General features: G+C 36.1%; 1 protein-coding gene across 1 annotated transcript in view; it reads right to left on the reverse strand.

Moving 5' to 3' along the window:
• MYCBP2 (MYC binding protein 2) overlaps positions 1-27,200 on the reverse strand; it is a 292,534-nt gene that overhangs the window by 43,477 nt on the left and 221,857 nt on the right. Inside the window, exons 56-67 of the mRNA XM_074192761.1 lie at positions 25,400-27,052; positions 23,969-24,138; positions 23,036-23,280; positions 21,082-21,249; positions 18,175-18,332; positions 17,152-17,351; positions 15,295-15,444; positions 11,495-11,655; positions 5,272-5,428; positions 4,568-4,792; positions 2,514-2,579; positions 550-789 (exon numbers count right to left, since the gene is read on the reverse strand). Coding sequence (XP_074048862.1) covers positions 550-789; positions 2,514-2,579; positions 4,568-4,792; positions 5,272-5,428; positions 11,495-11,655; positions 15,295-15,444; positions 17,152-17,351; positions 18,175-18,332; positions 21,082-21,249; positions 23,036-23,280; positions 23,969-24,138; positions 25,400-27,052 — 3,593 coding nt within the window. The remainder of the gene's footprint in view (positions 1-549; positions 790-2,513; positions 2,580-4,567; positions 4,793-5,271; positions 5,429-11,494; positions 11,656-15,294; positions 15,445-17,151; positions 17,352-18,174; positions 18,333-21,081; positions 21,250-23,035; positions 23,281-23,968; positions 24,139-25,399; positions 27,053-27,200) is intronic.

The following is a 27,200-nucleotide window of genomic DNA, read 5'->3' on the forward strand; positions in this document are numbered from 1 at the left end:
TCATTTACAAAGGACAGTGCCTGATTTAGTTAAATCTTGCATAGACTATTGCAACGGTCTTCCTGAATCAAGACACATCTTGTTCCAATTCATTTTTTAAACAGCTGCCAAAGTGGTTTCATTCAGTGAGGATTTTGGCTTTGATTATGCCATTCTGCTAATAATTTCCTATAGCTCTCTAGCCCAGATTGTAAATTAGATTCTTCTATTTGGGTTTTAAAGCCCTTCACAATCAGTCCTCAACTATCTTTCCAGACTTAGTACATATGACTTCCTACTCTAGATCTGCACCTTGCACGAGGTCCTCTATTTCCCTTCTCTGTAATTTAGTTCTGTGGTTCTCCCTACCTGGAATGCTGCTCTTCAGAGAACTACTCACTTCCTTCAAGTCCCACCATTACAAAGTATTTCCTAATTCTTCCCAGTTCATTCCCTCCCTGTCTACTTTATGGTGTATTAAGCTGTATATGCTTATTCTACTACAGTGCAGTCACTTCATAACTGCTGATTGATTATTCTAATTAAGGATATGCGGCAATGAGAACGTACCTGGGAAGTAATGAGTCTGAACACTCGCAGAGTCTCTGCTTCACAGTTTCTTTGCTGGGCCACACTAGCTGATATCTGACCTGCAATTTTAGTGCTTTCACCATCTTTCCATCCCAGGACTTTAACTTGTCGAACTCTCAATGTGTTCTCTGGGCCTTTTAATTCAATTTTTACGATGTGGTTATCCCCACCTGGAAGTTCGCTTGTTACCCATCCAATGTGCCTGGAATCTAGGTCAACCTGGAGGCAGAGAACAGGGATATGATTGAAACCAGACAAGATCATTGCCTACATCAGAATCCTACAAATAGACATACCAATTGCTCAAGTGCTACTGTGAAAAATAATTACAACTGCAAGTAGGATATATGAAATTCATAAATCAGTAAGACTTTTCTTTAATTGTGTATTACTTCATTTTTTTTAAGTTTTTTTGCAAGGCAAATGGGGTTAAGTGGCTTGCCCAAGGCCACACGGCTAGGTAATTATTAAGTGTTTGAGACCGGATTTGAACCCAGGTACTCCTGACTCCAGGACTGGTGCTTTATCCACTGCACCACCTAGCCGCCCCTGTATTACTTCATTAACTTGACATTTACACTAATACAATGGATCTTGATCTGGTTGTGTTAAATATTCATAAGAGTAATGACTAAAAACTAGATCTCAATAGCTGAGTATTTACTCAAGATCTATGACATTTAACATGCCATTCATATGATTTATTAGTTATCAACTGTCCATTTTAGAACTATACCATATTATTCTGCTTTTTAAAAATAAAAAAGTTCAATTGCCTATACAGTGAAGTGGCATGGTAGATAAAAGTGTTAAACCTGATGTCAGAAGACCGCGTTCAACTTCTGCCTCAGATTCATACTAGCTATGTGACCTTGAGAAAATCAATTATTCTGTACCTGCTTCAGTTTCCTCATTTGTAAAATGGGATTAAAATGGCATTTTATTCACAAGGTTGCCATAAAAATAAAGACACCACATGTAACACATATATAATGCCATCTGTTATTAATGTTAAATCACAAATAGAAACAGAATTATAAAATCTTAGAGTTATAAGAGGATTCACAAATGCTATTCGCAATCTAATATCCAAATCATGAATCCTATTCACAGCATTTATTACAAATGTCATGATTGGAACCAAAATTCTCTTCTTGAGTGACAGGAAATTAACTACTCTGGATCATCTAATTTCTTTTTTTGCAGAAAACTGCTCATTAGAAAGGGATATCTAGATGGCACAGTGGATAGAGAGCCAGGCCTGGAGTCAGGAATACTGATCTTCCCGAGTTCAAATCTGACCTCAGATAATTAACTAGCTATGTGATCCTGGGCACATCATTTATCCATGTTTGTCTCAGTTTCCTTATCTGTAAAATGAGCTGGAGAAGGAAATGACAATCCACTCCAGTGTCTTTGTCAAAAAAAAAAATCCTAAATGGGGTCTTGAAGGAAAAATAACCAATTTTTAGAAAGTTTTTCATCATTTTGAACTTACTTAAATCTTTCTCACAGTTTTGGCAAAATTCCATTTTCACAAGAAACATAAAGTTAAGATAAATTTTTCTGATTTCTGATACTTTAAAGATATAGACAGTTCTACTCTATGGAAGTGAGATACTGTGCACAACTAATTCAAATTTGGTAACAATTATAACAATAATAAACAATTATAAGATAGTTATGCTCTCATGCTAGCTTATAAAAATACTTTTTTGGGACCAAATTTGAAGTCTAAATAACCCTTTTAAACAGAAGATGATAGAACAGCCTAATGAGTGGAAGTGCAGGTTTATGGGCAGTTTGTGAAGTAATGACAATGAAAGTATTTCTAAGTAGACTGTTGGAAAATTGGGGAATGGCTGCCTGGATTAGAACTCAATCAGTACAGAGTCCCTTAATTCCCCATTCCCTAATCATTTATTAAAGGGTATTTTAATTACCTGCTTGATTCTGCACAGATCTTCTACTGCTTTGCCAGCCAAGAAAGTCATTGAGGTCACTTTGTTCTGAAAAAGACAAGACAGACATTAAAACATTACTTTCATCACGTAATTTTGGTACTCAAGAACCTATGATGCTTTCCTACTGCCTATCACATTCTCCTTGTCTCCCTCTTCTGTGAAACCTTCCAACATCTTTGACCTTCTCCAAGTAATTATTGCACTTTAAACTTAGCATTCAAGACTTCTTAATGGAAGTGTGCCATTCTTATGTTAATCTTGATTTTTTTAGTAATATTCTAAGATCTTTGAGAACACAGAACCACCTGCACACCATCTGGTATGCCCCAGAGCATAGATAGAAAAGGGTGGAGCACAGTGTAAATATTTAATACTGATTGAGTTTCTCTTTCCTTTCAATTTCCTATTTATCAAATGAATAGCTGCTCTCACCATTTTATTTCTTCCATCACCCATTAATTCTTTAACTCATGGTACTCAAGATTCCACTAAGACACCACTATTCTTTTTAGTGTCCCTAAATGTGCAGGTTCCTCAAAGTTTAGTTCTCAGCTCTCCTCTCCTCTGCCTGTTTGCCTCTGTCTTGGAGATAACCATCTGTTTATAGCTTCAGCTTTTACCTCTGGGCAGGAGATTTCCTAACCTAGGTTAAAAGTCTCAGCTTCTCCAGTCCCACATCTCTGACTGCTTGATGGTTGCTTCAATTTATATATCTTCTTGTCACCTAGAACTCAATATGCCTAAAACCAAATTTATCATCTCCCTCCTCCCCAGATCAGATTACTGTTCTAATAGAGCCATGGCATTTCAGAAATGGAAGGAGGCTTAGGTGAAGGAAAGAACCATTCTATTTCTGTTAGTGTTACCATTATTTCTGCTGGAAGCATTATAAATGTTAGTTCCTGAATCTGTCATTTTTGTTACCTACCTCTATCTTTCCCCTTAAATCACTGATTTTTATTTTCTCCTCTCCCTGCCCACCCACCTCTCCCTTCCTTCCCACTCCTACTGCTCTTATCATTTCATGTCTTGATGATTTCAAGTGGCTTCAACTCATTTTCTGTTGTTCATCTCTCTACATTCCAAATATATTATGCTTACCATTGCTGCATGGATACTTGTCAAATACCACTTTGAAAACATCAGCTTTGTGCAAAAAAATTAATTATTCCACTGTTTACAGAACAAATACCAGCTGTTTAGCCTTGGATTTAAGGGCCTCCATAATCTGGTCTTTATCTTTCTAGCTTTATCAAATATCTTTATACAGTCAAACTTTTCTACTCCTTGTTTCTTAAACATAGTTTATAAAATTGCTCATTACTTCTGCCTATTGAGAATGCTATCCTTGCTCTTATTTGCCTATTAAAATTTTACTAATTCTTTAAGTCCTGACTCTGGTTAAGTCTATCTATACAACTAATCCTTCCATGAAGACCCCATTGGTGAATAATTTCTCTGAAAATCCTGTACCACCGAACTGCAATTAATTATATGTATTTTATATGTACTTTTAGTATTGAGAGTTATATATGTTATCTTTATTGGTCTTATCTGGTGAATTTTTAAAAATTCCTTAAGGGAAGGGGCTATTGTTATATCCATTTAAAAAATAGGTGTTTATTCATCTTTTTTTTTATTCATCTATAATTTTTCTTAGCTATATTTCCCAATATATTCTTCCCTCCATTATCCATCTTGTACTTTTTCATAACTCTAATAAATCATGTCATGAGATACTCAGTAAGAACTGGTGGAAACTATGCTAGACCACACAAAATCAGTTCTGACCCAATTCCATAAGAAGCAAACCATTTTACTAGGAAGACAGTTCCAAATGAAATTAATTCTTAATAAATTCAGAATTTTTAATCTAATATTTCCAAGTAAACTGAATTTTTCTGCCCTCTAAGAATCAAACTTTCCTATACAATATCACTTTTACTAAACTCATGTTTCTATCTAAGATTTTCACACACACACACACACACACACACACACAATATTGAGTAATAAAAAATTTTGTTTTTTACCCCAAGGTCTCTTGAATTGTCTACATGAATGGAAACATAACGAGCATTGATTCCTTTTACACAATTGATTGTGATGTTCTTAGTTTTGTTTTTATCCTCATCTCCTGACTCCCAAAAGGTTTCTGTTGATCCATCTGTCAAACTTCCAATCATGGCAGGTCTGCTTGATGTCTTTATGTCAACAATGCTGGTTAGGTCTTTTAAACATAATACTATGCATGATTCCTATCAAAAGAAAAAATAATTAGAATATTCAGAATGAAGAGCTTTAATTACTCTTTTATGTTTAAAAGTTTAGGAAAAAGGTTAATAGCTTTCCTAAAAGCCTCCTTCAAAAGTCAGAGAGGAAGACTGGAGAGATTAAGAAAGTGAAATGGACCCCCCCCCCCAATAAATGTTTTAAATTTGTATTGCATTTAAGGGTTACAAATATAATGGTGATAATTTTTTCAGATTATTATAAAAGCCCTATGAGGCAGTTCAGCAAAAACACACACACACACACACACACACACACACACACACACACACACACACACACGAGATAGTTTGATTTCACCCAACTTATCACCGTTCAAAGTCACAAGTCTATTATTGAGCAGAACTGGAGTACTGAATCCAAAAGTTCTCATTTTAGCTTGAATAGTCCTTCTACTACTCTGGGCTCTTGTACAAAGTGGAATTGTGAAAATTTAAAAACCTACCTGACTTATAGCTTCAAAACCAGATTGTATACTTATGCTAAAACTTTCTTCACTATCTCCATCATCTGATTTAGAAAGAATATTGTTAATATGATGAAAAACATTGCTCTGATGGAGAAACTGATGGTCTGATTGCTTGAATTTGAGACTCCAGCATCTAAAAAAATATAAACAGTATCAGATTATTCTTTATGATAACCATTACAGTGCCAAGAAAATTCTGAAAAAGTTTTGTAAGTATAAGCAATATGTTAAAACAAAACAAAATTTAAAGCTCTAAATAAGAAAATGATATGGAAAAAGACCCAGGAAAAAATTATTTATATAGTCATCAAGGAGGATATATCAGACTATTTAGCTGTAGCAAGGTAAAGGGGAATTATGAGAAAAACAGAAATTACAATCCTATTTAAAAATTGAGGAATTGGGAATATGGAATTTGAGAACATATGCTGAAATTCACTCCTTGACTAGTATTCTACTTTTATAATGACCGCGTACCTCTCTCTAACTGATCAATTGATGATACTATTACTAGTCAGAGGATATAATAATATTTAGCCCCAAAAAACCCTATGTGGGGAAGAATTATTTCTGATTCTTGTGGCTACAGCTCTGTCTCATCAAGTTCATTCATCTGTTCATTCATTCAATCAAAAATTATGTATTAAGCATTTACTATATTTAAAGGCACTAGGCTAAATACTGAAGAACAGAAAAAAAACAAAAACCAGATTGATAGATAAGTCATCCTATATACATTCACATACATGCATTTATGACCATGTGCATATGTATACATATATACTTTTATTTATTATTATTATTATTGTTCTTATACACAAAGATATTAATATACACAAAATAATGAGTTGGGTCAGGAAAGGCCCTCTTTGGAAGAGGCACTTTAAAGAAGGAAGTGGTACCTTCCAGGCAAGGGGTGGTGGTGGTGGTGGTGCAGAAAGACAGTGCTGTAAATGGAGAATAGCAAGGGGCCCAATTGGCTGGAACAATGCATACCAGAGAAGAAGTAATAATAAATCTATATGAAAAAAAGGGACAGAGATTATCTAGAATTTTAAATCAGAGGAACTGGTATTTGGCTTTACAGGCAATAGAGAGCTACAGAAGCTTCTTCAAAAGTTGGGTGTGGGAAGCGGAGCCAAGATGGCGACAAGAGAGCAACGGCTCTTAAAAGCTCTCTCATAAAACTTTGATACTAAGGACTCTAACTAAAGTTTCGAGAGACAGGACCCAGTGAGGCAGTTCTCCTACTCAAGGTAACCTGGAAGAGAGCAGAAAGGCTCTGCTCCCCGGGGTTGGAGGGGCAGCGCACCAGAGGGGTGGCCCACCAGAGCGAAAGAGCCTCAGCCTCCCGGAGGCAGCCCCAGGGCGCTGGGAGCCACGGCTCACAGCAGTGGGGGAGTCTCTTGAGCTACACCCCGGGGAGCACCAAGCACAAATTGGGGGAACAGTGGGGGACCTCTGCCAGAGCACATGAAATCCAGCCCTCAGGGCACACAGCGAGCAACCTGGTCTTTCGGCAACCCAGATCCAGGGACAGAAGCAGGCAGAGCTGGTAAACAGGAGCCCCCAGGGCATGAGCCCATTGAGCTGAGGGAGGGGAGTGAAGAGAGAGACTGCCTAGCTCTGTCTTCTGCCCCTGGAACAGGACTCTGGGGCTCTGACCACATTCAGATCCTGATCACAGTCTAGGCCCCCCCAAAGAACAGCAGGGCCCCCCCACCTCAGCCCCGTGGCAGAGGGGGGCGCTTATGGTCATTCACAGACCAGGAGGGAGGATAGAGCCTTACACAATGAGACCCTTGTGGGAGTGTCCCAAAAGCTCAGGAAGCACCCCAAAACCAGGCTCAGGCTGGGAAAATGAGAAAGCAGAGAAACAAGAGGAAGACCATTGAGAAATATTTTGCATATGAGCCCAAGAAGGATCAAAATACTCAGTCTGAAGATGAGGAAGCACAAGCTCCTGCATCTAAAGACTCCAAGAAAAACAGAAATTGGGCTCAGGCTATGACAGAGCTCAAAAAAGACTTTGATAATCAAATGAGGGAGTTAGAAGAAAAACTGGGAAAAGAAAGGAGAGAGATGCAGGAAAAACATGAAAATGAAATCAGCAGCTTAGTCAGGGAAATCCAAAAAATGCTGAAGAAAATAGCATGCTAAAAACCAGCTTAGGTCAAATGGATAAAACAGTTCAAAAAAGTTATTGAGGAGAAGAATGCTTTAAAAAGCAAAATTAGGATGGAAAAAGAGATAAGAAAACTCTCTGAGGAGAACAAATCCTTCAGACAAAGAATGGAACTCAGGGAGATTGATGAATTTATGAGAAACCAGGATTCATTACTTCAAAACCAAAAAAATGAAAAATTAGAAGAAAATGTGAAACATCTCATTGAAAAAACAATTGATATGGAAAACAGACTTAGGAAAGATAATTTAAAAATTATTGGAATACCTGAAAGTCATGATCAGGAAAAGAGCCTCAACATCATTTTCAAAGAATTACTACAGGAAAATTGCCCTGATATTCTAGAAGCAGAGGGCAAAATAGAAATGGAGAGAATCCACTGATCCCCCCAAGAAAGAGATCCCAAAAAACAAACCCCTAGGAATATTATAGCCAAGTTTCAGAACTCCCAAGTCAAAGAGAAAATAGTACAAGCATCCAGAAGGACACAGTTCGAATGTCGTGGAGCTGCAGTCAGGATCACACAGGACTTAGCAGCAACTACACTGGAAGCCCGTAGGGCTTGGAATATAATATCCCGGAAGGCAAAAGAGCTTAGAATGCAGCCAAGAATGAACTACCCAGCAAGGCTGAATGTCCTCTTCCAGGGAAAAAGATGGACTTTCAATGAACCAGGGGAATTTCAAATGTTCCTGTTAGAATGGCCAGAGCTGAACAGAAGGTTTGATCTTCAGATACAGGACTTAGGTGAAGCATGGAGAGATTGAAGGAGAGGGGAAAATATGAGGGACTGGATGATGAACTGCATGTATTCCTGCATAGAAAAATGACACTGATAATACTCATATGAACCTTCTCAGTTAATAGAGCAAGTAGAGAGAGCTTTTGTAGTTGAAGCACAGGAGAATGCTGAATTTGAAGATAAAATATGGTGTAAAAATGGAGTCAATAGAGAAAAAGGGAAATGGAATGGGAGAAAGAAAAAGGAGAGGGGGAATAGGCCAAGCTATCTCATGTAATAAGTTTTTTCTTTATTACAATGAGCTATTTCAATGATATGGAAGGGGGGAAGGCAAGGGGGAATGAGGGAATCTTTGCTCTCATCAGAGGTGGCTAGGAAACAGCATATATACTCAATGGGGTATAGACATCTGGAGTAAGAAGGAGGGGAGGACAGGGGGAAGGGGAGTGATGTGAATGATGTAGGAGAGGATGGACCATGGGGGGAGAGTGATCAGATATAACACATTTTCCTTTTTACTTCTTGCAAGGGGCTTGGATTGGATGGCCTATCCGGGACCATAGGGCCAGGTGGATGCTGGGCCTAAGGGGTGGTATGGGGGCTCAGGGCTTCTTGGTCCCAGGTCCAGGGATCTGTCTGCTGCACCACTCAGCGACCCTACAGCAGAGTCAGAGTGAAAGGAGAGAAAAAATATAGTACATGGTAGTGGAGAAATATGAAAGGAGGGAGTTGCGATCAGCAATGGCAACGGTGGAAAAATATGGAAGTAACTTTGGCCATGGACTTACCATAAAGAATGTGATCACCTGCGACAGAGTTGTTGGTGTAGGAACAAAGACTGAAGCACATTTTTTATTATTAGGGGGAGGTGCAGGGCAAATGGGGCTGTGTGGCCTGCCTGGAGCCACATAGCAGGGTGATCTTTGGGTGTCTGAGGCTGGATTTGGACCTGGTTGTTCCTGGCTCAAGGGCCAATGCTCTGTCTGCCACCCTGCCACCCCTACTATTATTACTATTTTATTTTATTTTGGGTCTTTTTTTTTCTTTTTTCGGTTTTTTGCAGGGCAGTGGGGTTGGGGTGGCTTGCATGTCACATGCCTGGGTGATTGTTGGGTGCATGGGGCCAGATATGGGCTCGGGTGCTCCTGGCTCCAGGGCTGGGGCTCCGTCCATTGCGCCACCTGGACATACCTACAATTATTACTATTATTTTTTTTATTTTAATTTTTTCTCTACCCTTTATCACTCAAGTGAGTCTATATTTTTCTTTTGGGGGGAGGGGGTATTCTGTTTACTCTTAAACAAGAATATTTTATTAATGTATAAAAAATTATTTGTATAAAAAGAGAATATTAAAAAATAAAGATAAATCTTTTAAACTTGAAAAAAAAGTTGGGTGTGATATGTAAATACAGTTTAGGAATATCACATTTAGCAGCTTTGGGGAAATAATAGATTGGTGTTATATCTACAATTCATTTGCTTATATGCTCTTCCAGGGAAATACAAGCTCCTTGAAGGCAAGTATTACTTTGTCTTTCTATTTACAAAACCTAACACACACAGTCTCTGACAGAATTCAATAAATATTTGAATTCCAATTGAAGTTGCAAAATTCCTTTTGCTACTCCTATCACTGAACTGTTTAAACATGATGAAAGCCAAATTCTCCCATTCCTCTATAAATCCACCAAGGGCTTATATTTAAAGGTTTGTAATATTCCACTTAGTAATATCTGGTCTAATATTAAGCAAGATTATAACTCTGAACTAACATTTAAAATGAAAATAGCATCCAAATTAAGAAAAGAATGTATTAAAATTCTTGTTTTTAAGATCAGCAGCTGAATTTACTTTCCTATGAAAATAATTTTATACAGTCATTTGGTTCATGAATTTTCTCATAAAAGTCTATTTAACTTAACTTTTTTAGAATCCAAATTCATGCATGAATAATGCTTTAAAATGAACATGTATTCCATTTGAGTTTAAGATGCCAGGAAAATAATATCCATTCACACTATCTCTGGCAATGACAATGGGAATGCCTCTTGCTCCAAGGTACCATCATAGCTCTGGTAGTCTTAGGTAGCAGTGGAATGTGAATGAGTGTGGAGAATTCCCTTAAGTGAAAATTTCTAGGAATACTTGGGCATTACCGGGTCCATACTACTTCCTATCACTCTCTAATTTTTATGAACCTCTCAAATTTACTTCCAACACATGCTGCTCCTGTTGTCTTCCTGTGGTCCAGTTTCAGTTCAAATTTAAGATTTTCTAAGAGTTGTTTTTTTTTAACTGCTAGCAAAAAGAAAACAGATGGTAAGTATAACGGAGAAGGGAAAATTTATAAAGATTTAAGAAATCTCAGAAAAGTTATCCTTGGTATTGATTTGATGAAATGGAGCTAGGTCCTGTTTTTTTAGTTCCTAACTATACAGCTATGCTTTCTCCTTTCTTAAAGGGCTTGACCAATTCCTTTAGATCTCTTAATCACATTCTCTTTATTCACTAAGGTCCTGTAGGAAAAAGACAAAGATTCCACAAGTACTGATGGGAGATTTGGGGTGGGAGCACAGGGGCAAGGTGGTACCAAAAAACCTGAAGTCTTTTTTTTTTAAGGTTTTTGCAAGGCAAATGGGGTTAAGTGGCTTGCCCAAGGCCACACAGTTAGGTAATTATTAAGTGTCTGAGACTGGATTTGAACCTAGGTACTCCTGACTCCAGGGCCGGTGCTTTATCCACTGTGCCACCTAGCTGCCCTTGAAGAGTCTTTTAAATGTCATGGAAAAACCTAAACTCAGTGACCTCTTTTCAGAAAGAAGTTTATTTTGGATATGCAATAGGCAAAAATGAGACATGGATTCTGGATTAAGGAGGGAATAGTAGGATTATAAATCTAGATTTACAAGGGACCTCAGTAATCATCTAGCTCAATCCTTTCATTTTACAGATGAAGAACTAAAGTTAAGGGACTTGTCAAAGGTCAAATAAGCAGTAAGCATCAGTTTTCCATGTGCTAGGACTCTTTTCTCCAGTCCCATGCTGCCATGAAGTCTGAGACAAAACCAGTCTATGAAGAGGGTCGGAGGAGCAGCAGGTGAAGTAGCCAAGTTTCTATGGCCAATGGCTAGGGCAGACTTTCAAAGGCATGCCAGGGACTAACTGGATCATACAAAATTTTCAGAAATTTTACAAGCACTTTAAGACTTCCTAAAAAATCTTTAACAATATTTTCTTCAAAGCAGGTGAAATGTTAGATGTTGGAATACCTGAGTGCCATTTGTTGTAATGAACTGCCACTGGGGAGAGACATCATAAGGTCTGAGATTGTCTGAAGCAAGCGGTGGAATGTGTGTGGTAAAGGATGAGCAGCTTCACCTGCAATCACTATATCTGAGAGTGGATGTTCACATACTCTTGTATCTTTCTCCTGAGACAGAAAATCAAATAAGTTATGAATTAATGTTTTTGGTGTACGAAACTTTAAAAGAGAAATAATCTATAATCTACAGACAACTTAACAAAAGGAAATACATTAAAAAAATCTGTACTTAATAATCTAATGAAAATACGTAAGTTCTGTATCTTAAGAAGGAAAAACAGCAATGATATTTATGAGAAACAAAGATCTAAATAAATATATATAATTTCTAAACATCTTTCTAGATCTGAACATATATACATCATTTCTTCTATAATTTCAATTTTGTCAATTTAGTAAGTGCATGCTTGTTGTATCATGTATATTATATAAATAAGAATCATATACATATAGCTGCATTCCTCTGAAGTAATTTTAAGTCCTTTTGAAGTTTTCTAGAAATTTTTACTGCTATAAAATAGGGAGATGAAAAAGAAACAAAAGAAAAGTTATTATACCTACCTATATAGATATCTATTATAGCATCATATAATGACTCCACTGGAGTTCATTCCTCCTTCTCCCCAGGTCCAACTTTCTGTTGCCCATCCCTTTCAGTGGATTCCTCAGCAACCCTGGCTCTTCTGTTACCAAACTCTTCTTTATCCTGGGTGCCTACGCTTTCATTATCACTTTCTGGAGATTACTGACACATAAATTTCTTTAGAAGACACCATGTCCCTTGCCACCCTCTCTAATGCTGGCTTCTCTTCTTACTTACAGGGTCAGGAAGAATCAACTCATTTCTTGTTTTCCTTTACCACCATTATTTAGGAGCATCTCCTCTGAAGTTCAAAAAGTGCTATAGAAAGGTGCCAGGAGAGATTCAGCATCCTAGCTATAGGACATCGGGCAAGTTCTGTGAATTCATTGCCCTCTGTCCTACTTTTTGTGTTATTAATCAAGGGCCCTGGGTACCTCTCTATCCCCCTCCCCCCACTGTTCACTACCTGGCAATCTTTTTATCTTCTCAGGTTTCCTTTCTTCTTAATTCTCTATTCTCTACCTCACTCAGCTAAAGACCTCGCCTCCTAGTTTAATGAGAGATAGTCTCTATTGCTTTGCATATCAGATTATTAGTACATGTCCAACCATCCTCCCCTTTTTTGTTTCTGTCTCAGAGGATACTCAAGAGTGGACTTTCCCCTTCTTCAAGGAGGAATATTTCCTCTTAGGTCTTGGTTCTTCTCTACCTTCTTTAATTCTTCCTCTCTTTCTTTAATCTTCAAGCTCTTCTCAGCTGCTTCTTTCCCACATGCTCAAGTTTCTTCCACTGCCAAATTCCTAGAAGCTTCTACTTACTCTCCAACATTCACACATTTTTAAAGCCCTTGCAATCTGACTTACCTTGCCTCATTGATGTACTGAAAATGAGTTCTTCATTGTTAATTTGATATTCCTTTCTCAGTCCTCATTTTCCCTGTCTTTTCTGTAGGATATGACATTGCTGACAAGTCCTATTTTCTCCTGAATCTTCCCTCTCCTTCTGTAGTTCTCTGACATTCTTTCTTTACTGATTCTCTTACATGTCTAAATTCTGTAGATGAATTTTTTCTTTGGAAGTTCGTACTCCAATTATTTTTTCTTTTTTTGTTGAATTTTTGCAAGGCAATGAATGGGGTTAAGTGACTTGCCCAAGGTCACATAGTTAAGTAAGTATTAACTGTCTGAGGTTGAATTTGAACTCAAGTTCTCCTGACTCCATCCACTGTGCCACCTAGCTGCCCCACATCCTCCAAATCTAATGTATCCTAAGCAGGGGACCCCTGAAGGCTCCTTTTTTTTTCTTTCTCTATACTCTGGCTTTTGGTGCTTTTATTGGATTCTATGTTTGTAACTTTTCCCTCTATACTTGTGAGTCATAAGGATGGATATATATATATATATATATATATATATATTCATATATATAGTGTGTGTCTTTCCCTTGAACTTCAGTGCTCTAATTGCAAACCAGACATCTTGACCTGGGAGCTGACTGACATGTTTAAACTCAATTTAAGAGAACTCATTCATTTTCCCACTTAAACTTGCTCCTGCTCCTAACTTCCCTATTTTTGTTGATGGTACTACTATGTTCCCAGAAATACAGGCACAAAACCTAAAACTTCTGATTCTTTTCTTTTCCTCATTTCTCATATCCAATTAATTACCAAGGTCTCCATGACATTTCTCACATCTCTCCCCTTTTCTTCTTGACTATTACTCTACACTTCAGGTTCCCATTACTTTTGACTTAATTATAATAGCCTCTTCACTGTTCATTCAGTTTCTAGAGTTCTTCCCTTCTCCAAATTAGCTTTCACAGCATTAACAAAATCATCTAAATGCATATCATTCTTTTACTTATGAACCTTTGCTGGTTTTCTATTACCTTGAGGAGAAAAATGTTAACTTCTTAGGTCTAGCATTTAAGGTCCATAATCTGACTCTAGGCTCTCTCTTGATTTATCTGACAATATTCCTCTTCACACCTGTGATACTGTAGTCAGTTTGTACCATCAAACTATTCTCAGCAACTGTCCCTCAAACTCAGATTGCGGTTTTTGTTTTTTACTTCCAGAACATTCTCCCATGTCTTCCTTCTGTGACTATAATAAATCCCCTTCCAATCTCCACCAGAATACTTTTCTCTTCTCAGGGTTTACCCCAGGTGCTAGCTTTTCCATGACGTTGTCCTTGATTTTCCCAGGAGAAAGTGTCTTGACTTCCACCAAACTATCTAGCTGTATGTCTAGACCTTTCCATAACACCCCACCCTGGTACTGTACTCATCTATTTATAATATATATTGAAATTCTCCCTGTGCAGCAGAGTATATGCTTTCTTTTAAACTATGTGATTGCAGCATTTATGCTCTGTTAAAGACCAACATAATTTTTAAAAAAAGTGAACTGAATTACAAAATGTAATTGTAGTGCTGATGAAACTGAAGTCCAAGATGTTAGTTTTTAAATATCAACAATTTTTATTTGCCCTTGCTTCATGGAAGTTTAAAAATAAGAAAAAGAGGTTGGAAAAAATAGAGAGCTCTCAATCAATATCTCAAAGGGTAACAAAAAAAGCCCCAAACCTCCTTTCAATGACTTCTGCAGAATCTGTTAAATATCAACTTACAGGAAAAACTTCTGACTTCTATGACCCTGGTGAAAGTTCCTTCACTACTTAATTTGTTGTAATAAAAATAAGGTTGGAATTAGAAGACAAAAGCATTTTATAGCACAAAAGATACTGCAACCTATTAAGCACAATATTATGTGAATGTCAATCTGTGTTATCTGGTTTGAATTATATATACCCATTAGATAATTTCAGTTGGAATAGCATACAGGATATGTAACTTAGCATGCTGTCTGTGATATTTGTAACCTAATCATGCCTACAAGAATTTGGTTACCACGTTTTTTTCCCCATAAAATATAGACTGTTAGTATATTGGTTTTATGCTAAAATCAGATTTAAATTTTTATTAAATCTTTTCTAGGAATTAAAACCATTATGCACGAGAAATTGGCAGCAAGAACTTTACACAATGCAAGGAAAAATTTTTTTCTTACCATTTAGATGTGAGAATGAAGGATTTAATTCAATCAAATTAATAAATTTTTCTATTCTAACAAAATAAGATACTTAAAATTTCACACATACTTGTTCTGCATTTTCTTTGTTTGCTTTATTTTCTTCATCATCTTCTTCCTCAGGTTCCACTGGAGCAGGGGTCAATGAAGCCACAAAATGCCAGAGAATATCATGGAGAGAAGTTGTTTGGATGACATTACACAAAAGCCAGTTGAAAGCCTAAAAATTCAAGTTGTAGAGGTAAAATTTTTAAAAAAATAATTAAACAGTAACAAATATAGTACGAATAAAAAAGAAGCATAAATCTTTTTTTAAGCATAGGCAATGTGAATTCACATACTTGGTAAACAGCTTGGGGAAAGATAAGGATTTTTCTTCGAAGGATACTATGCTTCAAATAGTTTTAATTTCACTATCAAATTCTTTATAGAATTGAGAGAAAAAATGCTCTCCTACTAAAATAATACTTTGCCACATTATTCTCTAGAAAGAATCTAATGCTGCAGAATCAGCAGCTTAACATAACTAGGGAATGATGTAATAACATGCAGGAACAGTAGGGTATTTACCAGGACAACTGAAAATTTCCTCCATTCCATAATTTGAAATTTGGAATGTGAATGTATATGGCTATACAACTGAAATACTCTAGTGAAATTTGATGAGAAGATAAAAAATGATAGCATTCTTCAATGAAAAATGACTTTCTTATTATCTGTTAACCTTAGACAAATCACTTAACTTCTTTAAAACTTAAGTTTCCTTAGCTATAGAAATGGGGGCTGAATTAGATGAATTCTAGGGTACCCTCTGGGTTTCAATCATTGCTCAAAAGATCATAGAGATGGGAAAGGAGAGTGACATATGAGGAGCAGGCTAAAAGCTATGATGGGGGAGAGGAGAGGTGAAAGGGGAAGGCTCAATGAATTATATGGATAAATCTGATTTCCTTTTTATTTTATTCCATGACTCTGTAAGGTCCTAAAAGAAGGGAATTTAATCTTGGGAATTTTAAAAATTCTTATTTCTTCCCTTTCCTTCATCCCATATATTTGATTAGTCGCCAAATCCTGCCAATTTAACCTTCTTAATATCTCACATTTGACTTCTCTCCACTCTAATTATATCTACCTCTTTCAGGTCCTTTTCTCATCTTGCTCTGATAATTGAAATCATTGTTCTTTCTGTTTTTAATCTATACCCTCTCTAATCCATTCTCCTTACTGATGCCCAAGAACTCTAATATACAACAATAAATATGTTCACTTCTTCATTAAAACCTTTAATAGTTCCCATTGTCTAGAATATAAAGTGTAAAACCTCATTTCTAGTATTTAATGTCCTCCACATTTAGAACCAACCTACCTTTCCTGCCTTGTCTCATACTACTCCCTTAACTTTATATTTCCAATGAAGTGGATCACTCTCTCCACTTTCAATGGGTTCTTTTCCAACTCAAGGCCTTTGCAGACAGTCACTAGTACTTAAAACAATTCTCTACCCATTCTGCACCTTTGCTTGTGATGATTAGTTCTACAGAAGTCCAGCTTGATACTACTTGCTGCAGAAAGTTTCCCTATCCTTACCCTCTCTTGTTCCTAAAATGTTTCCCAGTCCTCTGCCTGAACTAATATTGTACTTCTAACATTCTCAATCATTTTTAATTGAGTGACTATTTTTTAGGCTGTATGCTGGGGTCTTTCCTATCATTATAGCTATTCTCAGCATGCCTCACATATAGTAGTAAGCCCTTAATGAACACTTACTGAATTTGTTATATCTTCTTACAACTTTATGCTGGCATTTTCCTTTGGATACCTTCTAAACCACTTAAATATAACAATTTATGTTTAATTAAAAAAAAAGCCATTTCATTAAACTGAACTACCCAGAGAGCTAGTAGTTTTACTAATAATATGCTCATACCTCCATAGCAAAAACTCGGCAAGCAGATTTCCGTAAAGCCTGTTTCATTGCTATTTCAAGACCTTCCAGATCATGGTGCTGTATAACAAAAGCTAAAACTGGCCATTGAAAATTTCTTTCCCCTTTGGAAAGAGAACTATGGGCTGAAATTAGTCGAGAAAGCTCAGGAGAAGGATGTCTTAAAAGTGAGGAACCAACTTCTATTTAATAAATAAAAAAAAGCAAAATGTTAGTTTGAAACATCAGAATAATTGTTTTTCACAGGTACAATCTGTAATATTAATATTCAATAATCTAGAAATGACAACATAAAAGAATTAGAAATTTTATGGATGTTAATTGTTAATTAAGATAATTTATGCCAGAGCTGCTAATTCTTTGGTTTGTAAAAAATTATAATGATCAACATTCAAAAGATTTGAGAACAGAACTTTTTTTTATCTTGATTCTTTAGAAGCATAATAGATGTTTCTATTCAATTAATTGAGAAATACAAAGAATAAAAGCTCTGGCTAGAATTCAGTGATATATAGCCCAAGAAGCTACTCCTCATAAAATATAGTGTGCTAAGATTATATAACAGTAATTTTGCAGTTTTCACAGTAATATCAATAACCAGAAAGTATGACACAAATGTGAGCTATTATTAATTTATCATATCCACTGATCAGAACTGAAGCTTGAGGGGTAGCTAGGTGGTGCAGTGGACAGAGCACCAGCCTTGGAGTAAGGGCTACCTAAGTTCAAATCCAGCCTCAGACACTTAACGATTGCCTACCTGTGTGACCTTGGGCAAGTCACTTAGCCCTATTACCTTAAATAAAATAAAATAGAAAAAATGAAGACTAGAATTAAAACTTGAGTAGAATAATAACATTAAAAATTGCGAATAAAAGAAGGGATTATGAAGGTTTTACCTTTTCTTGGAGCTTTAATAACTGGACACAAAAATCTTTGTTCATAATAGATCAGGGGAATGTATTTTATGCTGGGGAAGGATATACTTCTAACCTTTGCCCTTACCAGTATCTCCACTATTAACTCTTCTTCTAGGAATGGCTTTAACACGTGCAGGCAAAATGGAATGCTGTTTGTCATATTCTGAAGCAACAACTGAGTATGATCTTTGGAAGACAGTTCGTTTTGCCAAATCAGTATCTGTTATGGGACTAGTCTCTAAACTGTACAAAAGGCAAGGAAAGAAACAAAAAACAATTAATGAAGTTCCATGTGCATTTTATTTATAATATGTAATTGTGTATGCTGTATAAATACATAAATCATGTTATACATAATATTATGTAATTATATTTCCCACAGGGATAAGTATTACCTGCTTTAATCCCACAAATAAATTTTCAAAAACTAACACTATTAGCTTACTTCAACTTCCCCAAATCCTCCCTCTCTTTTTTAGTTTCCATTTTCCTTATATTTGTTCTTAAATTATTCTATTGTCATTCTACTATTCTATTATCCTAGATATATTTTTAATATTTGTTCACAAATTCAAATCCAAAAGTTCTTTATTTCTTATGTGGAAGAAAGGGAAGGCATTAAAAATTTTCCAATACAATTTTCAAAATACAGTGTAGATGTGGTCATGAAAATAAAGCAATTTTTACTTTACAAATTAATATAAAATTGACAATAGAAAGGAACTGGCTATAAACACACAAGTTCTTAATAAAGCATTTTATTTTCAAATTTAAATTTTATAAATTTTTAAGCATTTTTTCTGTCCCTGCATCAGTATTAAACTTTTCACTTTAGGAAAGTATTTTTACAATATTTTTGTTGTACAAACTGATTCAATCTACACTAAACTTAAATTTTCTACCTTTTTTCCCCTTTAATGTTAGAATTTATGGAATCCTCATAATTAAAATGCTCTTTAAAGATAGCAAAACAAGGGAAGGAAACGTTTTTAAGAATCAATTGTTCCAATAATTCCTTTTATCTTCTATTTTGAAATCCTCTTCCAAATTATAACTGGCATGCTCCCTTTTCCAATTTATCAAGATTATTTCTCTTCTTTTAGTCTACTGAACAATTTTAAATATCTTTACTTATTCATTTGATCTTGCTTAATTAATTTGAAAAAAAAAGCAAGTCTCTGGGCTCATTGTTGTCTAAATATATTTTGGTACAAAAATCAAATTCTATACTTATATACTTGTCCAAAGTATCATTTATGTACATATTATTAAGTGTGGAGTATAATAATCTGCATTGTCTACAAACACTGAGAGAAGGAAGTGTTTATAAAGTCCTTTTATATGTGATATGTCTATAAAACAATCGCTCAATAAGCATTTGTTAAGTACCTGGTATCATGTGTCTCTGTGCTAAATACTGGGATTACAAAGGAAAAGCAAATATACTATTTTCCTTAAAGAAGCCTTACAATCTAATGGAAGAGACAAAATGTATATCAGGAGGTATTTATGATATCTATACAGAGTCAACAGAAGGTAACCTTAGAAGGGAAGGAACTACTAAGCTGGAGGACCAGGAAAAGGTGTGATGTAAACTGAAGAATGTAGAGAGGATTTCTTGGAGGTGGAGGTAAGAAAGGAGACCATCCATTGCAAAGACACAGTGATGGAGGAAAACCATCACATGAGAAGAAGAGTGAGATGCCCAGTACTTACATGGAGGAGAGTAGAATGTAAGAAGACCCTAGAAAGGAGTCAGATTGACTTAGCTGCCAAACAAAGGATTTTATACTTGATCTCAGGGGAAATATGGAGCTCACAGAAGTGGGAGGTAAGGTGAGACACGGTCAGATCTGTCTATTTTTGATGGAAAACACAGGCTACTTGTGGAGGATGAACTGATATGCGAAGAGGCAAGAATAAGTCCAAGGCCATTGTAACAGTCTAGACAAGGACTTGACTTAGAATGGAGGACCTGATTTAAAATGGAGAAAGAATGAGTCAGAGATGAAATTACAGAAGAAAGGATAAGGTCCCTCACTCAATGGACATAAGGAATGAATGAGAATGATGAGTTGAGGATGTCACTGAAATAATGAACCTAAGGCTAACTGTACTGTTAGCCTCCACAATAATATGGAAGTTTGGGGGGAATAAGGTAGAATTGGAGGTGTGTGTGTGTGTGTATGTGGAGATATGGTTTGGGTTTGAATATGAGATCTCAATTCCAAGTATCCAAAAGGCAGTTGGTCATGTGGAAATGGAACTGAGGGTTAGAGATGTAGATTTGAAAATCATTAGCAGAGAGATGCCTGAACCTATGGAAGTTGGTGAGATCACCAAATAAGACAGTGTAGAGAAAAAGTGAAGACACTAAGGCTCAGGATCAAGAGGTGAAGTACATTAGAATAACCAAACTAAAGAGAACAGAACAGTGCCAGGAAAATACAGAAAGAAGAAATCAAAGAAGAGAAAGTTAACTCACAGCATCAAATAGCAGAGAAGACAAGAATAAGGTCTGAGACAAGAGCATTAGGTTGACAACTATAAAAGGATTAGGAACTCTGAAAGGGTGAAGTTTCAGGGAAATAATAAGATCAAAAGCAAGAAAACTTAGAAAAAAGTAAAATAAGAGGAAGAAGTTTCTACTATGGATGAGAGCTCAAAGTAGAAAAGACTTTTTAACTGTACAGGTTACGAAAGTTGCAACAATTTTTATGATTTCATACATCTCTAAAATTTTGTAATCTAGCCCATACTGATAATTTCTTTTTTCTGTACTCCTATAGTAGGAGTAATGTTATATACTCTTAAATTTTTTGTAACAGTTGATTATTAAAAGATTTTGATGATTTATTGATGATTTTTATGGGTCATCCTCTTGCAGAGACAATCTGTGGCTTCCTTTCTAGTTCAGTGCCCTATTTTCCCCATAAATTCTAATACACACTTCACAGGGCTTGTATTTTAACAAAGAGAAGAATAGAAATACCTTGGTGGCATAGATTTCATATTACTCTCTGGCTCTTCAAATACATTAGGGCTTGCATCAGGAGTTACTGATATGTATGGTGCTGGTACAGATGTTGAGCGCAGATACCTCATTTCATCTTGGAAGAGGTTGTCATCCTGATATCCCACAAAGTTTTCATGATGATGTCTGGATTGGATTACATATAACATATAATACCTGGATCTCTACATTGAAATTTTTTTAACTAGCGTTTTATTTATTTCAATTATAAGTTGAGACAATTTTTAGCATTCATTATAACAAAATTTTGAGTTCCAAATTTTTCTCTCTCCCCCTCTCTTCCTAAAATGCTAAGATTTTACCTGAAATCAGGTAAAACACATTTCTATCTTAGTCACAGTTGTGAAAGAAATAGACCAATAGGAAAGAAACAGGAAAAAATAAAGTGAAAACAGTATGTTTCAATCTGCAGTCAGAATTCATCAGTTATTCTCTGGACAGGGATACCATTTTTGATCATAAGTCCTATGCAACTGTCTAGGATCACTATTGCTGAGAACAGCTAAGTCATTCATAGCTGATCATCAGACAATGTTGCTTTTACTATGTACAATGTTTTCCTGGTTCTTATCATTTCATGTTGCATTAGTTCATATTGAGTCTTTCCAGGTGTTTTTGAAATCTGCCTGTTCATCATTTCTTATTGTACCCATTGCAGTATTACAAAACATTCATATGCCACAGCTTATTCAGTCATTACCCAGTTAAAGGGAATCCACTTAATTTCTAATTTCTTGCCACTACAAAAAAATGCTATAAACATTTCTGCCCATGTAGGTCCTTTTCTCTTTGGGATACAGATCTAATAGTGTTATTGATCGATCAAAAGGTATGTATAATTTGGCTGTCCTTCTAAATTGCGCTCCAAAACAGTTGGATCAGTTCACAATTTCACTAACAATGCATTAGTGTTATAATTTTCCTTTTTGGACAATTAAGTCAATCTAATAGATGTGAAGTGGTAGCACAAAGTTATTTTAATTCTCTCTCTCTCTCTCTCTCTCTCTCTCTCTCTCTCTCTCTCTATATGTATTTGTCTCTCTACCTTTTTAATCCTCTTTGTAAATATAAAACTATAGTGAATGATCAAAGCAGAGGCTGTTCTTTATTTTTGTCTTTTTATCTGTACTTAAAATAAATTTTAGTACAATGAGATTGCCTTCATTTTTGTCAGTAGCATGGTTGCTGTGGGTAAAAAATTTTAACTTCTCTATCTCTCCTCAAGGGCATAGGTGGTGTATTGGATAGAGCATTGGCCCTGGAGTCAGGAGGACCTGAGTTCAAATCCAACCCCAAACACTTAATAATTACCTAGCTATGTGACCTTGGGCAAGTCACTTAACCCCTTATAAAAATATGCCTTATAAAAAAATAAAAAAAAACCCCAAACTCTTCTTCAGTATAAAAGATTAAAGATAAGGATAAGTGCATGACAAATCATCTCCTAAAACATTTATATTTTTTGGTCCACAAGAAAGTTTCATTTAAGTATTCCCATTTTCTAGGTCTAAAAATGGATAAAATTCAAGGCTGTCTATTTTGGGCACTGACATTCATTCAGCCAAAATTTACTAAGCAACCATTTATGTTGCATGTCAGGACATATAGATCATGCCACTTTAGAATATAAATTCCTCTAACAATGGCTTCTGTGGTAAGCATAACAAACACCGGAACTCCTGGTAAAAATTTCAGGTATAAGGGGCAGCTAGGTGGTGTAGTGGATAAAGCACCAGCCTTGGAGTCAGGAGTACCTGGGTTCAAATCCGGTCTCAGGCACTTAATAATTACCTAGCTGTGTGGCCTTGGGCAAGCCACTTAACCCCATTTGCCTTGCAAAAAAACCAAAAAAAAAAAAATTTCAGGTATACAATAGTACTTGTTGATAGAGTCAAAGAATAGCTTTTATTACCTAGCTAATGTCTGTAGGTAGAGGCAAGGCATTTTGATGGGAAGATCCTCAGAGATGCCTTCTTTTACACTTGGAAGCTGAGACTGGAATGCTTTCGTTGGATGGTAGCACAAAATACTGGGTTCAGCAGCACTACTCAAGGACAATAGGAAGAGTGCATTTGCTTTAATCACCTGGTGGGCCTCCATGGTGGGCAAGGCACGAGGAGTCTTAACTTGCATTGTTTTTCTCCTAGATTGCTTTACCTAACAAGGAAAAAATGTTAATGATATTTCTTAGTGATCTTGTTTACTCATAAAGTGAGATGGCTAAATGGCAAAGTGAATAGTGTTAGATCTGGAGTTAGGAGACCTACGTCAAATCCCATCTTTGTCATACTTATTTAGATATGGAACCCCTGGGCAAGCCACTAAACCCCTCTCAGCTTCACCTTCCTCATCTGTATAATGGGGATAACAGCAATATCTACACCATATGATGGTTATTTGATTTAGATAAGGCAATATAAAAGAGGCATTTTTGTCAATCTTTAAGGCCTATATAAATGCTGGCTATTGTTATTGCTATTATAATTAGTCATAAAATTCTAAATTCTCTATTTTTTAAATTTATCACTGTTACTTAAAATGATACTAACTATAGAAAACAATATTCATTTCATATATTCCTTTTATCAAATTTGAACAGTGAAGCTATTTTCTTTTACCTTATGTGAATTGTTTCCATTATGTTTCCAGAAAAAATTTAAAATATAAATATTCATGCTTGAATAGGATAAAAAAGTTTTAATATATCATACAGCATACATATAATTAAGATATAAGGCCTGACAAACTTCTTATTTCAAAATGCCATTAAGAAAAAGTAGTGTCATTGAGAGACACATATACATGCACATACATTTATCATTAACATTATTACAGGTAGCTATACCTTCTCCTTTGCTGCTGCTTGCTTTTCACGGAGGTATTTTTCCCTACAACGGTCACACACCAGATACCAAGTGCTTCCTCCTATGCCACCATCACCACAGTTACCAGCCCAGCCTCCACAAAAATGTCCAATGCTATTATAACCTTGTCCACCTGCATACCGGCCACAACCTTAGAAAAATAACAAAAATGAAGATTTAAAAAGTATGTCTTTAGAATCTACTTCAGTATTTTATTTGAAAATTAATATGGGGGTAGCTAGGTGGTGCAGTGGATAGGGCACTGGCCCTGGAGTCAGGAGTACCTGAGTTCAAATCCAACCTCAGACACTTAATAATTACCTAGCTGTGTAACCTTGGGCTAGCCACTTAACCCCATTGCCTTGCAAAAAAAAAAAAAACCCTTAAAAAAAAGAAAATTAATATAAAGTTTAAAATAGTAAAGTTTCCAATAATTTTGTATTTTAAGAATTCAAAATTTCCAAATAACTCTCATATTTATCACAACACTTGGTAATTAATTTTTTTTAAAAAATATGCTAATCAGCACTATGAAAATCTTTGGGATGTCAAATTATTTTTCAACAACTATGTGTGAAGCATTGCGCCATATTTTTTGATTAAGAACAAAACACTGACATTTTAAGAATTACTTGTTAGAAAAATAGGTAGAATGATATGTGTTGGAATTTATTTTGTCTAGGGCAAAATTAGAATTCATATCAGATAAGTCAGCCTTCATTCTCATTCTCTCTCTCTCTCTCTCTCTCTCTCTCTCTCTCTCTCTCTCTCCTCCTCCCTCCCTCCCTCCCTCCCTTTGCAAGGCAATGGTTAAGTGGCTTGCCCATGGCCACATAGCTAGTTAATTATTAAGGCCGGATTTGAATTCAGGTACTCCTGACTCCAGGCCAGTGCTCTATCCACTGTGCAACCAGCCTTCATTCTTAATGATATCTTATATATAAGAAGAAATGTAGCAGTGGTGGATACCAAGTTAAATTTGGAGTCAGCAAAACCTAGGTTGATGCTATACCTCTAAGACATATCCATTATCTGACCCTGGGAAAGTCACTTAACTTTTTTGTTGTCCCAGACAACTCTCTAAGACTTATAAACTGCATTGTTAGAGTTCCCCCCTTCCCTCACTCAAAAGTAATAAAATCACTGGCACAATAAAAAAGGGTTGAATTATTTGTTTATGTCACATATAAATTACTTAAGATTCTTGATTGAGATTGTGCTTTAGTTTCCATTTTCTCTTTTCTAATAAAAACTTATATTTAAAAATTCATAGAAAATTTATAAAATGATAATTACTATAACAATGTAATCAGGTTGTTCAGCTTTTCAGTATAATTTACTGGGTGAAATCAGCCTAAAAGTAACAACATGTCCTGATAATACTGTTTGATAAAATGTATTTAATATCTTACCTGGATGAGCTTGCCTCATGTGATAAGTTACTGGATATGGATGTGATTCTCCACATAGCTCACAGATGGTATCTTTCTCTGGTCCCCCTACAGCCAACTGGGCCATTTCACCAAACAAATTACCTCTTGGCCTGGCTTCAGCCTTTTCTTTTTTCTTTTTTTCTTTCTTGGTCTTTTTATTATCTTTGTCACATTCTTTCTTTTTAAGTACTGCACAAGAGCCAGGACTTGGAAATATCATGTTCTGGGAAGCAGCTTTGATGGTGGCCAAAGAGATGTCTTCCCAAAAGGCTACTAAATGTTGCAAAGTTAAAGGAAGAGGAGATTTGGATTTCATTGTGTGATGTGTGGACATTTCAAAAGTAGCTTCTGTTTTTCCATCCTCACATTTTTCATGGAGAGGAGGTTCCTTAAGCATTGATAAGACCTTATTTTTGTTGATGCTGCCCATTTTAGATATATCTGGTCCATGGGGTGAAATGTTAAACATATTAAGGGCAGATGATATTTCCAATGAATGTCTATTTTTCAGTTTTGTTTCTTTTTCTTCTGTAGGTTGTTGACTAGTCAAACTATTTCTTATTGGAGCATGTTCTTTAGATAATTCTGGATTAAATTTGAGGAAAGAAGAACAAGCCATTGCATCATGGACTATACCTTCATGCCAAAGGAAAGAAGCAAAGACAGCTCTGGCACATTCGGCGACAGAAGGGGACATTGCTTGCTTAGCTGGCTCTAAAGGCCTGGATCCATCTCCTTTGAAAAGAAAGCCTGACTTTTCCTTTTTGGGCCTGGTGTGCCGATTTGCACACTTTCGGCTTACCTTTGGAGAAGCTCTCATTTCCTGCTCATCCTTCCCAGGTGCTTTTCCTATGCTGAAGTGCACTTTATTGGAGCTCTCATCCACACTCTTAAATTCAGTACCCTCATCACAAGTGCTGTCAGTTATACTATTTGTTTTTAAAGTACTAGAAGTACATACTTCAACGACTTCACTGTGAAGATTTTCTTGCACTACATGTGGAGATGGAGCTCTATTTTCAGTTCCAGGCGAAACTTTGGAATCTTTTGGTATTATTTTTGGCTTAGGTGATGTGGATCGACCTCTTAATGGTTCTGTGAGGGGCATCTTTTTCTTTCTGAGTGTATCTGGATCCAATGTATAGGAGTCTGATTTGGATCGTTCCCGTGGAGGATCAAGCTTAGCCTTAGCAGGAGCAGGGCCTTTCTGAGGTAGATTCTTGTCAAGTGGAGAAGAGGAGCGTGGAGGACTAGCACCTGATGGACTGGACCTATTAGATGGGAGAGTCTTTGGCTTAGGAGAAGATGATCGAGATCCTGGTCCTGGAGATTCAGGTCTAAGGCCAGAATTGATTCTCCCATCAGATTTTAGTGTTTGCAAAGTATTGTGATTGGGAGATAAGGACCTACAATGGGAATCTGACCTCAGCTTTGCAGCATCAGATTTCAATATGAGGGATTCACTAGCAGATAAGCCTTCTGTGCCTCTTGGTTTCTTTTGATCTATAGCAGTCCTGCTCACACGTCCATCAAGCTTAGGTGACCGGCTTTCAATTCTGTGTTTAGAGGACAGATCTGACTTTCCTGCTGGAGAGGCTGGTCTAGAGGCTATGGAGAAATTTCCTCGGTCACCTGTATATAATCATTTCAGAGTGAAAAGTATCATTAAAATTCCAATTCATTAAAAACTCAATATGCAAATTGAATACAATGGCTGAACATTAAGATAATTCTGTCAAAATCTGTTTGCAAAAATAATGCTTTTATAGTTCTTTATTTT

Source organism: Macrotis lagotis, chromosome 6, assembly GCF_037893015.1.
Source record: "Macrotis lagotis isolate mMagLag1 chromosome 6, bilby.v1.9.chrom.fasta, whole genome shotgun sequence".
Lineage (NCBI taxonomy): Eukaryota > Metazoa > Chordata > Mammalia > Peramelemorphia > Peramelidae > Macrotis > Macrotis lagotis.